General features: G+C 38.9%; 1 protein-coding gene across 2 annotated transcripts in view; it reads left to right on the forward strand.

Annotated features, from left to right (window-relative positions):
* CDKAL1 (CDK5 regulatory subunit associated protein 1 like 1) overlaps positions 1-14,082 on the forward strand; it is a 759,057-nt gene that overhangs the window by 216,124 nt on the left and 528,851 nt on the right. For both annotated transcript variants that reach the window (XM_034762410.1, XM_034762409.1), the window contains exon 8: positions 7,903-8,023. In XM_034762410.1, coding sequence (XP_034618301.1) covers positions 7,903-8,023 — 121 coding nt within the window. The remainder of the gene's footprint in view (positions 1-7,902; positions 8,024-14,082) is intronic.

Consider the following 14,082-nt stretch of genomic DNA (forward strand, 5'->3'; position numbering starts at 1 on the left):
TTAAATGGTTCAAAAGCACTTGTTTAGATAGCTGCCCATCATCAAAGATCCTGCTGCTTGTGTTCAACTGCACAGCTGGAAGAAAGGTTTCAAAGTAGCAGCCATGTTAGTCTGTATCCGCAAAAAGAACAGGAGTACTTGTGGCACCTTAGAGATTAACAAATTTATTTCAGCATAAGCTTTCGTAGGCTACAGCCCACTTCTTCAGATGCATCTTCCTTTCCAAATGCAAACAGATGGACATCATACCAAAAGGACTAAAGGTAAAAAATCCATTATAATCTACATATCCCACAGACTATGCTGAGAGATTGTGCCACACGCTCTCAAAGAAACTGCGAAACCACCTGATCAACATCCTATACAGCAAACAGGGAAAGATCAAGACTGAACTCTCAAAACTGGATACTCTCATGAAAAACCAACCTTCCACACAAACTTCCTCATGGATAGACTTTACAAAAACTAGACAAGTTGCATCTGAAGAAGTGAGTTGTAGCCCACGAAAGCTTATGCTGAAATAAATTTGTTAGTCTCTAAGGTACCACAAGTACTCCTGTTCTTTTAGCTGGAAGAAAGTTGATCTCTTGGCTGAAACTTACTGTTCAGAATGAAAGTGCTTAATGTTGAATAGAAGAGAGTTGCCACTTCATTCTTGTAACAGATTGCTCTTTTAACAGATACCAAAATGAAGTTATTCTTGCCTGAGGTTTTCAATCCCTGCAGTAACTGAGGTTGTGAAAAGCCAGGTGGCCGACACACTCAGCCACTCAACCCAACCAAAAACAACTCTGAAAGACAACTGTAAACTAGAAGCATTTCCAAGCTAGCATAGTTTGACACTTTTTTTCTTACGTCTACCCAGGCTGGTGGTAGAGAGGTGATCTCCACATTTTGTCAGAACCGCGGAAATTCTTCAGCGCGCGCACACACACGCACACACACACGCTCTCTCTCTCTCTCCCCTTAGACTAGTAGAGTAGGGAAAAGAAATGATTCTCCCTTTCATTCTCTTGACACTTAACACCAAACTGGTTTTTCTGGAAGCAGGATTCCTCTCTGTGATGACAGGAGGCACTGTTTCTGGCAGAATGCAATTTCTCTGTCTTTCTTCATATTCCACTCTGTACCTCTTACCCTTCAATTGCAGTTTTGTTGTTTTCCTTTTTCGTCTCTACCCCACATCAATTTCTTCTGTCTTTCACTATATTCTTTGATCTCACTGTTCTGTATTCTCTCCTCCATCTAATATTTTAGTTCATTTTTTCTCTATTTAATTGCTTTATAGCCCATAACTTCTGTCTTTCCCTCCATTCAACCCGCACAGTTTTGCTCCGATTCCCACCTCCCGCACCCACATACAAACACTTTTCTTAAACCTGTGTGACAGCTTTGTGTTCTTCAACACTTTGCCTTTCTCCTTATCTGCCCTTCCTTCAGCCTTTTCTTTGAGGAGATTTCTTCCTATGTCTTCAGCCTGCAGATTCTCTACATCCCCCAACTTCATTGCCTCTTTGTGCCTCTGGGCCAGCATTACCATTAGAGAAAAGGAAGCTCTGCACTTAGTAGGAGGGGATGGCAGTGGAAGGCAGTGTATACATATGCAAGAGTATGTGAGATTAGTGTGTAATGTTGGCTTTCTGAAGATGCAGAAAAAGACTAAAGCAGGTGGGTAAGAGACACTTGTGTGAAATATGGAAGACTTGGCAGCCCTGTTGGGGGTAAATAAAATCCTCTTTGCGGAAATGGTGATTATACTTTAAGAATAGGTGGTGGAAGTAGCACAAGAAAGAGCTAGTAATAGAGCAAAATGAAAACAATATGAACTAGTATTTTCAAGATTTTGGGCTTCCTGCATCTTTGAAGACTTTTCAAAGCTAGTCATGTGTTTTTCAGCTGTTGCAGATAGTTGAACTTTGGTCTATTTTATAGGTAATATCCTGAAAATATTACTGTGCCCAACCAGAAGTACTCTTTGAGTGGCAAATTCTGCGTCATAGTTCTAACAAATAGCGTGTGGGGATTTAGGAAATGAACTAATGGTGGATTAGCTGTTCCATCTTCCAATGAGTTTTTATTTCCTGCAGATTCTCATTGGTTGCTCAAATTACTGACAGAATGAAGCTACTTTGGGGCTGTTTTTGAAACTCAATAGGTCTGTTAATATCTATTTTATCTGGTAGCACTGAAATTCACTCGCTGAATTTAGATGTACATGATCCTTCAGTCAAGTTCCTCCACACAAAATCATCCTAACATCTCAAACTGGCAAAAAATAAGTCAGTACAGCTTGAACCCTTTGAATATAATTCCTGTGACTTGAAGGCATAGTTATTGTTTCTCAGCCAGTGAATCCCAACCCCCAGAAGGATCATGATAGGCCATGAGGCTTTGAAAGGTTTGTTACAATCTAAAGGAAAGAAAATGTCACTCCCAGCATGCTCAAGTACTGTCTGTCAATCTTTTGAAATGAACACTCACAAATAAATTATAGGGGCTTGCCATTTTTTTTGACACTTTTTTTCTCTTTTATAATATAATACAATATAATATAATATAATGTGGAAATGTTAACCTTGAATAAGGTGTTACCAATCTGAAAAGGTTGAGAAACTGTGGTTTAGGTGAACTGAAAAGATATTTGAAGATATTTCCTGTTTTGTTTGTTCTAACATTGGGCTTTTTGTGACTGTTCCAAGTGGAATGAGTTGTGTTTGCTGATTTGTGTGTAAATGTGAGTTATTACTGAAACCTTCATCTCTGCACTTCAGTGAACCTTGATTGATTTTAAATTATTTCTAACACGATCCCATTAACACTTGGTATGAGTGTTCTGCCCTGCAGAACTCTTGACTGGATCTGGTTAGCATCATAATCTGCATTGATTATTCAGCAAAAAAAAATGAGGAGTCCTTGTGGCACCTTAGAGACTAACAAATTTATTTGGGCATAAGTTTCTGTGGGCTAGTACCCACTTCATCAGATGTATGAAGTAAAAAATACAGGAGCACGTATAAATACATGATGGGGGTGCTTTACCAAGTGTTAGTTCAGTCTAACAAGAAAAATCAATTAACAGCAGGATACCAAGGGAGGAAAAATAACTTTTGAAGTGGTAAGAGAGTGGCCCATTACAGACAGTTGACCAGAAGGTGTGAGTAACAGTAGGGAGAAATTTAAGTATTGGGGAAATCAAGTTTAGGTTTTGTAATGACCCAACTGCTCCAAGTCTTTATTCAGGCCTAAGCTGATGTTATCTAGTTTGGAAATTAATTCCAGTTCTGCAGCTTTACATTGGAGTCTGTTTTTTAAGTTTTTGTTGTTGAAGAATTGCCACTTTGAGGTCTGTTATTGAGTGACCAGAGAGATTGAAGTGTTCTCCTACTGGTTTTTGAATGTTATGATTCCTGATGTCAGATTTGTGTCCATTTATTGTTTTGATTATTCAGTAATTGTCTAGTTGCTCTGAAGCTTTAGCCAAATCTTTAAACTTCTTTCAAATGCTGCATAAAGTACAGGTTTTTTTGTCTGCGTATATGGTAGTGCAAATAGAAATATATCTGTCTTGCCATCATTATTGTGCAAGAGATTACTACAGCTATAGATAGGTTCTGGACTCTCATGGATCACAGGACAAACGTATATCCAAATGTAAAAGGATACTTTTAAAAACATGACCCTTGTGTGAATCTAGTCATCTGATTCAACACTGTAAGCTGTGAACAAACTTTCGGGGATTTTTTGTTTGATAGCCAACATGGAAGACCATTGCTTATTGTACTTTGGTTTATTAACTCAAATTTTATTCAAAATGTTTTGTGCAGAAGCATATGAAAATGCTTGTGTTTTGGTTTAGGAAAACATTCACAAAATTACCCATGGCTTCCATGCTGTACAGTCAGAAAGGTAGATAAACTTACTCAGAGGAAAGGCCTTGGAAGGGAACCTGATCACAGCTTTTTCTCTTTCATAATCTGATGCTGTGTAAGGTGTTCATAAATGTGATTTTGTGCTACTATTTTCTACATCATGCCCGACATTAGTTTGGAACTGATATCTGTCAGGTAATTTAGGGGAATGTTGCTTATCTTTCCCTTTTGGGAGATGAAATATTTATTTTTAAGGTTTATAATGAAAACAAACAAAAATACAGCGGGAGGAAAGATCTACATTATGTAAAGAGATGTAGGAATTCAGTTTTATAAAATCCTATTGGTTTCTTAATAGAAACAAAGTAGTCAACAAATTCTTAAGCTATTATTTAAAACAAAACTGTCTTTGTTGTATTTATTGGGGGAGGGAGTTTGAAGGTCACAAATTTGTAGCTGAGGTTGAAAAACAAAAGTTTCAATGTGCCAGGAATTGAGAGTGTTGTAGTTCAAAATACAGGGAGTCCTCTGACTTACGACGCCAGACTTATGTCGGACGCCACTTACGACGCTTTTCAATTGACGGCCCGTTTCGCCCCTATGATGCTTGTTTCATCCTTCCGACGCTCGATTTGCATGAAGTTCACTTGAAATCACATCCTCGTTGCATTATAGTGGTATGGAGCTGGAAGGGATCAGTTCTGATTGCCTTCAAGGCAGCGTGGTAGCTTGTTGCTGGGTAGGGTTGCCACTTGTTTTTGATTGGCTCCTGGCCCTGGGCTCAGCCAGTCAGAAAGCTTGAACAGTGATTGGCTGAGGTTCAGCATTTGTGCCATTCTCCCTGGCTTTCTGAGCCTGTGTAGCCAGTATTCGGAGCAGCATATGTGAGTTTATATGTTTATTTGAATGGTGTTTACAAAATACAGTGTACATAAATACATTGATGTTGCAACATTGGTCATCTATAATTCATTTAGTACAAAAATCTGGGTTATTGTGATGAAAATAGTGTATCATGCCTTGGTTCAGGAACTAATTCCCTCTTCATACCATTTATTCCTATGGGAAAAGCGGTTTCGGCTTACAACGTTTTGATTTACATTGCAATTCTGAGGAATGAATTGTGTCGTAAGTCCGAGGACTCCCTCTACAAAAGTACAGGCATTCTGTAAATACTAAATTATGGTATCAGTTGAAACATTGCTCCCCTTACCTTTGCTTATCCTCTTCTTATTGATGGGGGACTTCTGAAAGTTGTCACATGAAAGAAGTTGCCTTCCTTCTTGCATATATGAAGCATCAAAGTGCTGTTTCTTTGAGAGTGCCTGGACCAACCTTTCCTGTTCATATTAGGTATAAAAAGATCTTGGGTCCATCTTACAAATGGGTGTAGGATGTTTGGAATCAATAGCACATGTGTCAGACGGGATGTGGATAATTGCTTTCTCTATCTGTACTAGTGGAATCTCTGATAATATTAGGAGAGTGAGGGAGGATGGAGCAGTGTGTCCAGCACATAACAGAGTGGTTGGGTGGGAGCAAGGTCTAATGTGGACCACATGCAGAGGGTAAAATATGTCATGTGGACTCTTTGCCTGTGTCATGAAGGCAAAGGAGAGTCAGGTCTTCTAACCCAGTGGCTCTCAACCAGAGGTACACGTACCCCTATGGGTACGCAGAGGTCTTCCAGGGAGTACATCAACTCGTTTAGATATTTGCCTATTTTTACAACAGTTTTACATGTGCTGGCCGCCCTTCCCACAGCCCCCATTGACCTGGAGTGGCGAAGTGCGGCCAGTGGGAGCCGCGATCGGCCGAACCTCCAGACGTGGCCGGTAAACAAACCGGCCCCGCCCGCCAGGGGCTTTCCCTGAACAAGCGGAGGACCGGTTTTGAGAACTACTGATCTACACTATTTATTGCCTTTACTCTTAATTCGTATTTATGATTTGGGAAGACCATTTATTGTTGATTTCTGCTTGGAAAAAATAACCCATTCCAAATAAGCCACTGTAGCAGTAAACTCTCTATCCGTTGTTCACACTAACTTACTTTTTCCTTCAGTTCAGATTTTTGCAGAGATACAGTATGTATAAGAAATAGAGAAAGGGGGTACGCTGCTCCCAGTTTAATTTCTATTCAAGTCATACTGCTATACTTCCATTATTATTAAAAATATATAAAATGCATTTTGTTAGGTTGGTGACTCCTTAATGAACCATTGGATTGGAAAATAACTAGTTGTATCATTAGACAGAGATATTGCTATTTGTATGGGATAGTGGAGATGAATAATTTAGCAAATGTTATTAGCAAAGGCAGCATATTACTGAATTCACAGCAGGATGTAATGAAATTTCTGTCATGTGCTAGTACAAAAATAGTATTCCTTTCCCAGGCATCATTGAACTTTTGATATCTGTTATAGTATTAATTATTACATTATCATGCTAATCTTGCTCACTTCTTCATTAAATAGTTTTTGATTGAAAAATTTTACTTATATTAAGAATCAGAAAGGAACGGTATGCCAAATGCAGCTGCTTGACTGTGAGTTACTGTAGCCATATTATAGGAAGAGATCACAGTATGAATGCCACATTATTCTTAAATTACATAATGTCTGAGGAAAGCCCTTAGAGGAGAGACACCATGATTGATGGATGAATTATTTAATTTTCTAAGCGGAGCTATTGGTATAGTAGGAATGAGCAAACTTGCTTGGCCCTTGTTTTTTATTTGAGTTGAACTTGAAATCCATTTCACTGAAGCAATTTGGACTTAGTTCAGTTGCTACTTCATTGTTTATTTAATGCTTTTTTTTTTCCTCCTGAGGGTAGTTTTATATTTTAATGGTATATTTAAAAACAAAATATTCATGGCAAGTATCATACATTATCAAAGAAGAGCTTCCCACTTTTCCCCGTCGTCTACTGAAGAAGATTATTCTAATAGCCTTGAAGAATATTTGATTTTTTTTTTTTTTTTTTTTTTAATCTTTTCCCACCTCTATCAGATGTCCAGCCAGGCCTCTTTCCATCTCCATCAGATATTCAGCCATGAGTTTTACTTGCTTTACCCTCCTATCTCAATCTAGGCTTGTGGAGATATGGCCCTTAAGTGTTCTCCTGTTTGTCACTCTGGGGCATTACACCCAACCTCTGGCTATTATAAAGACATTGTTTGTGCTCTTCATTGCAATATTTTGCTTTTGAAGGTGAGTGAACCGCTGGCATGTGTGCTTTGTAAGTCCGTAGACGGGTCATGGAGACAATGGTGTAGCTGATACACATCTGCACACAGCATGAAAATACCACTTGTAGATAGTGCTCCTTGTGCACCACTGGCCTTAGGAAGTAAGTTATGATGAAGTTCATTCTCTGATCTGGGGTGTCTCTTCTGAATCTATACAATATACTATCACCCTGCCAGTAGAGACTTAGTAAGCATTTTTGCTCAAATTGACACAATGAGAATAAATTAGATCCAAAATTTAGGTTCTGTTATGTAATAAGCCAGTGGTTTTCAACCTGTGATCTGACTGTCTAAGATTCCCAAAGGGGTTCACACCTCCATTCAAAATTTTTTAGGGGTCTGCAAAAGAATAAAGGTTGAAAACCACTGTAATAAGCTTTAAGACCAATTAATTAAAATTTAGTTAATTATTTTAAAAAATGAATTTCTATTCATATTTTTAAAAATGTAGAAATAGTTTTAAACCCTGTCATGCTTACAACTGAAGCATTGCAGTGTTTTGCTAGTGCTTGAGAACATGAAAGTGAAGCTGTTTAGTCCATTTTCATTGAATAGGCTGAGAAAAGTAAATTAGATTTTTAATGTGATTTATTTTAACTGTTAGTGTTAGTTCCTTTATACTTACTCTGTTGGTGGGCAAATGATTACTTTTTCTTTTCATTTTTCAGGGTTTTTTTTGTTTTAAATGCAGACACTTGATATGTGTAGAACAATAAATTAAAGTAAAGTGATGGGATTCATGTTTAATATGTACTGTATTTTTGTGCTTCATTTGAAGGTCACTCTGTGAGACTGCTGGGTCAGAAAAAAGATAATGGAAAACGGCTGGGGGGAGCTCGATTGGATTTGCCAAAGATTAGGAAGAACCCACTGATAGAAATCATTTCCATCAATACAGGGTAAGCATCTTCCAAACTTACTTATAAAATATTCAGCACTGCCTAGGGAATTCAATTTCATTTTTCTCTAGGCCTGGTGTGCACTCCTTTGAGTCATGTAGCGAGGAGGAGGCAAAAAACATTGTAAACCATAAAGGATTTTAAACGGTGTTCTTTCTAAAAAAAGAAATCTTCCATTTGCTTGTGTACATTCCAATAACTTTTCTATCAGGAAGACTAGTGTGTTTTTATTAAAATTATTTTCTATAACTTCTTTTTATTATACTACTTAGAGGTTTCTTATACCACTCTGTCCTGAGGTAAGTATATTTAAGAAGATTGTGGTTTATTTTATGGAAATGAAACCCTCTCTTCTTGTTTTAAAGTGAAGTGGGCTTTTAGTACTGTATCCTTTTACTGTGTATCCCTCATGTTTTATATAATTAACTAAAAGTGTATTCTAAAAGCTACAGTGGAGGTGTGATTTTAAACTGACAAAAGTAACTTATTACAGTTAAAAAGGGATCTGATATAAGGAAAAGATTGTTAGGAACAAAATCTGTCTTCAAGTATACACTCTGCTCATCACTCCCATTGAAGTCTGCAGTTCTTGTATGCATGTATATGAGTGTATACTAGAGTGATGGGTGGAAGATGCTGTGTTGCACCGTCATAACTCTGTCTTTCGAGATTTAGGTTACTGCTTTTCTTGTTTGTTTGTTTATTTATTTTTTTTTTACTTGTCTTACCACTGGTGTACTGTTGATGACTCTTGATATTTGCCATAATTTTCAAGGGTGAAAAGTAGTTCCACAATGGCTACACACAGCAGGTTTCTCAGAATGTAAACATCATATAATCAATGAAATATAGGACACAGTTTATCACTCTTATATTTTAACTGTGTCCATTTTAGCTGTTTTGCTTTAGAATGCTGTTTGAGAGGTTTTTTTACATCAGTACCTTATTTGATCTGACTTCCTTGTTCAAAAGTGGATTGGAAAAAGTGCTGAAATTTAGTTTTTGGTATAGTACACTTCACTGAAAATTTAATTTGTGTCAGCTACATAGTAAAAGGAAGAAGTGTTACAGTTGTTACAACTTGTACTGAACATTTGTGATCCTATATATTGGAAGGAGCTTTGAGAAGGCTACAATTTCTAATGATCAATTAAATTGATCCTATTTTTATGTTTCCTCTTTCTTCTCTCGCTCCCACCCTCCCCCTTCCTTCAGGGCCCTACCTGGCTCCAAACTCCTGTCTGTAGCATTGGTGCATTCAATCCAGTCTAGTCTGCCTCTACTCCTTTGGCTGCTCTACCAGATTAGCCCAGCCACAAATTTCCCCGTGTCTCCTTTTCAGATCTGTACGTATAACAGAGAATTGATTATTTAGGGAATTCATTGGGTGTAGAGAATCTGTGATGGCAGCTTCTGCTTCCACCCATTGAGAGTCAGTCCATAACACTATCATAGTAGCATATCTCCTGAGCCCCCACTCCTCCTGGCATGCTCGGCCCCTGTCATCGGCAGCAGAGCCCAGGCAGGGAGCGGGCCACCGCCACCTCCCCAGTCAGGCTCCCTCAGGGACCTGCGACGCTGCACAGAACAGTGACCCAGAGCAGCCAGCTTCAGCCATGAGAAGTGGCTCTGTTCTGCTCCCTGTCCAGCCTAGCTGCCAGGATGAGTGGCTGAATGTGCGGGGAGGACAGACGCAGTGGAAGGAGGACAGAGGCCACCCCCTTGCCCCTCCCACAGATAACGTGGGGTGGGGACAGTGCGGCAGCCCTGGGCTGGGCTCAGAGCAGAGGTGGGGTCAGAGCAGAGGAGACGTGGGGTGTTCATGTGTCCTCCCCTTTAGATTGTGCCCCCCAAGTATGGGGAGGCATGAGTCGTTGGGATACACAATGCAGTCCTCCTTTCTGTACTACTTATCAGAAATTGTCACTCAGGGTTAGCTTTTCAGACTCTTACATACAACAGGACAGCTATGAAGACCCTATGACTTCAGCAGGACTTGGGCTTTTAGTCTTGGTTCCCCAGGGTATGTCTACACTGGAGTAGAACACCTGTGTCTGGTCTGTGTCAGCTGACACAGGCTTATGGGACTGCAGGGCTATAAAATTGCAGTATAGATGTCCAAACTTGGGGTGCGGGTGGGATTTCTTGTGTTGAATCAGATTGATTTCCATGTTCTTATCCACATATCTCATTTGGTCCTCTATTTTTATTTAGGCCTCAGACATGTGTAGTATGTGATTACCATATTTCAGCCCCTCATTTTGCATTTTATATGCTTATTGGGAAAAGGGTCACTGAGCTGTTTCATTATCTGCATGATCTCCTGATCTGATTTCTCTGCCTATCAATTTGAAGTTCAGAATGCCATTCTGTAGCACAGCTTCATTTCCATCTAGGGAAAGATCTTATTTACCCTTTCCATGGTTTAATCCATATTGGTGCCCGTTTTCTGACCGACTTGGTCAGTCAGACTTTCCACTGGATCAAAGATAGTCTGGTCCTCTCCCTTCTGATGCAATGTTCCTGCTTCCTGAGTCTTCTGCTTCCTAGATTCACCTGGTCGTTTGTCAGGCTTTCCATCCATTCAACATTTCCTTTCCAGATGCCAGTTGCACTTTTCACCCCAACCTGAGAATTCTGTCCCTCAAAGGTTGGCTCCTCGAGGGTCACAGGAAGAGAGACTTTCTGTTGAACGGTAGGAAAGAATCTATGTCAAATAAATTCAAAAGTGGAAGAGATTCAACCATTGGTATGAACAGTAGAGTCTTTCCTTTGTTAATTCTTCCTCTTGTTTTTTCTGGATTACCTTCTGGAATTGAAAAAGACAGGGTAATCTATTATCTCTATCAGAGTCCTCTTGGCAGCTATCTTTCGGGCGAGGGCCTCCTTCATCCCAAAAAATTGAGGTTTATCAGAGGTTTAGGAACCTTTTCCTTCAGATTAAAGAATCCATTCCTGCTTGGCATCTGAACTTAATACTTAAATGTTTTATGAGAGCTCCCTTTGAGCTGATGGCTACCTTAATCTATCCATGAAGATGGTCTTTTTGGTGGCTATCACTTCTGCCCAAAGGATGAGTGAAATAAGGACTTTACTGGTGGGGCCTCCCCCGCACCTCCAGGAACAAGATTTCATTACATCCATATCCTAAATTCTTACCTAAGGTGTCATCTGAGTTTTACATCAGCCAAATCATCCATCTCCCAGTCTTCCAGAAACCACATTAGTCTAGGCAGGATGCTGCTTTACACAATTTGGACGTTAGTTGTGTGTTAGCCTTTTATCTTAACACAACCAGGCCATTCAGGAGGTCGTTCAAGCTGTTTGTATCAGTTGCGGATAGGTCCAAAAGGTCTGCAGTCTCCACCCAGGAGGATTTCTGGTTAGATTAAATCTTGTTATGAATCTGCTAATATACAGCCTCTCCTTATAGTGCTAAAGTCAAAGAGCTCCATCTATTTAGCTTAACTACAGTCTATAAATACCTTCTTGGGGAACAAGTATTTAATAATGGTCTCTTCAGTCTAGCAGAGAAAAGTTTAACATGATCCAATGGCTGGAAGTTGAAGCTAAACAAATTCAGGTTGGAAATAAGCTGTAAGCTTTTAACAGTGTCAGTAATTAACCATTGGAACCATTTCCTTGCAGAATTCTTTTTGCCTGTTGTTGCCAATTACTCTCTGATAAAAGAATGAAGCCATCTTGAATTGGCATAAACCCTGGCCTAGGTTACTGCATATTTCTCTCTCTCTCTAATTTACTGTTGGTATTTTTCAAACAAATTATATTACAATGAGAATAAAATGACACAGGCCCAAATTTTCCAAATAAAGCATAATTAATTTGTCTACAAAAATGAATGCACACTTTTGGTTCTTGTACATAAACACAAGAATGGCCATACTACATCAGACCAGTAGTCCTTCTAGCCCAGTGTCCTGTCTTCCGACAGTAGCCAATGCCAGGTACTTCAGAGGGAATGAATAGAACAGGTAATCATCAAGTAATCCATCCCCTCACCCATTCTCAGCTTCTGGCAAACAGACTAGGGACACTTCAGAGCATGGTTTTGCATCCCTGCCCATCCTGGCTAATAGCCATTGATGGATCTATCCTCCATGAACTTACCTAGTTCTTTTTTGGAACCCTGTTATGATCTTGGCCTTCACAACATCCTTTGGCAAAGAGTTCCACAGGTTGACTGTGCGTTGTGTGAAGAAATACTTTCCTTTTGTTTGTTTTAGACCTGCTGCCTATTAATTTCATTTGGTGACCCCTAGTTCTTGCGTTATGTGAAGGAGTAAATGACACTTCCATATATACTTTTTCCACACTAGTCATGATTTTATAGATCTCTATCATATCTCCTCTTTATCATCTCTTTTCCAAGCTGAAAAATGCCAGTCTTATTAATCTCTCCTAATGGAAGCTGTTCCAAAAGGGCAAAAAAAAAAAAAGATAATAGAACAGCTATACCCCTAATCATTTTTTTTGCCCTTTTCTGTACCTTTTCCAATTTCTATATAGCTATTTTGAGATGGGGCGACCAGATCTGCACACAGTATTCAAGATGTGGGCGTACAATGGATTTATATAGAGGCATTATATGTTATGCTCTGTCTTATTATCTGTTCCTTTCCTAATGATTCCCAACATTCTGACTGCTGCTGCACATTGAGTGAATGTTTTCAGAGAAGAATCCACAATGATTTCAAAATCTTTCTTGAGTGGTAACAGCTAATTTAGACCCCATCATTTTATTTATTTATATACAATATACAATATACTATATATATATATATATATATAGTTAGAATTATGTTTTCCAATGTGCATTACTTTACATTTATCAACCAAGTCACCCAGTTTTGTGAGATCCCTTTGTAATTCTTCCCAGACCGCTTTGGACTTAACTATCTGGAAGCTCTTAGGGGATGTGTGCATATAAAAAGATCATCCTACTATATGATTTTATTCATTAATCAAAAACTTTTTAATTCCTGGATGTCCTTTCATTATCAAAGTAGACTTATTTCAGTCCCTTTAATCATTGCCAGATCCGAAGAAGAATTCTAAGTAGCTCAAAAGCTTGTCTCTTTCGCCGGTGCAGTAAAAGATATCACCTCACCCACCTTGTCTCTCTAATATCCTGGGGCCAACACTGCTACAACTACACTGCAAACAGCTGATGTTGATGTCAGATGAACAGGAGGTTTTCTATAGCAGACAGCACACAAGGAGAGGTGGGGGCAGAGTGCCAGAAATCAGGAGGTTTACAAACAAATTGATGTCATGTAAGGGAAGCATGTAAGCCGTTCACACCTTCTCAGAATTGCTGTGTGTGGATTTTATACAGCAATAATTATTGCTTTGGAATTATTTGATGCAATTAAACTGCATTAGTCTTGCATGATAACTATTGTGATTTTTGGCAATGATTTAGGTTCCTATTAGGGCAATCTTAATTCCTTTGCCAGCATATGATACTTCACAGAGGGATAGCAAGGTTCCAAAGACCACTTTAAGACATTCCAGGTTTTTGTTAAATTAAGTATGCTGTTGGTTAGGAATCAAATGTTATTACAATGGGGTCAAATTGTTGGCCTAATGTTCATCAGTGCTTAAGGAAAAGTGAAATTATTTCAGAACTAATAGATGTCACAGAAATGACATATCAGCTCAAAAGAATGAGCACAGTTATACTGTTTGACTTTCCTGTCTTTTGCTATGGGTTCAAGTCTCCCCATTGTGCTTTACTTTCCTTAAGTAAAGGTATTTACCAGTTATGTATATATACATAAATACAAGGGGAAATAGATGGAAAATAAATCCATGTAGCCAGATGAAAATAAAAAACCCATAAAATCTAACTTCAAGAAAGTTTTATAACAACTCAGAATCAATTAAACTTGCCGTACTTTGAATATTTCTCCCTCTGAGGTTTGTGCCACTGACTCTCTGTGGCCTGGTGTCACTTTTGGCTTCCTTTGTCCCCTACAGCTGGGGAAACATGTCTCCTGCAGGCTGCTGTTAGACTGTGCTTATCTTATTTGAAGGTT

This window comes from Trachemys scripta, chromosome 2 (genome assembly GCF_013100865.1).
Source record: "Trachemys scripta elegans isolate TJP31775 chromosome 2, CAS_Tse_1.0, whole genome shotgun sequence".
Lineage (NCBI taxonomy): Eukaryota > Metazoa > Chordata > Testudines > Emydidae > Trachemys > Trachemys scripta.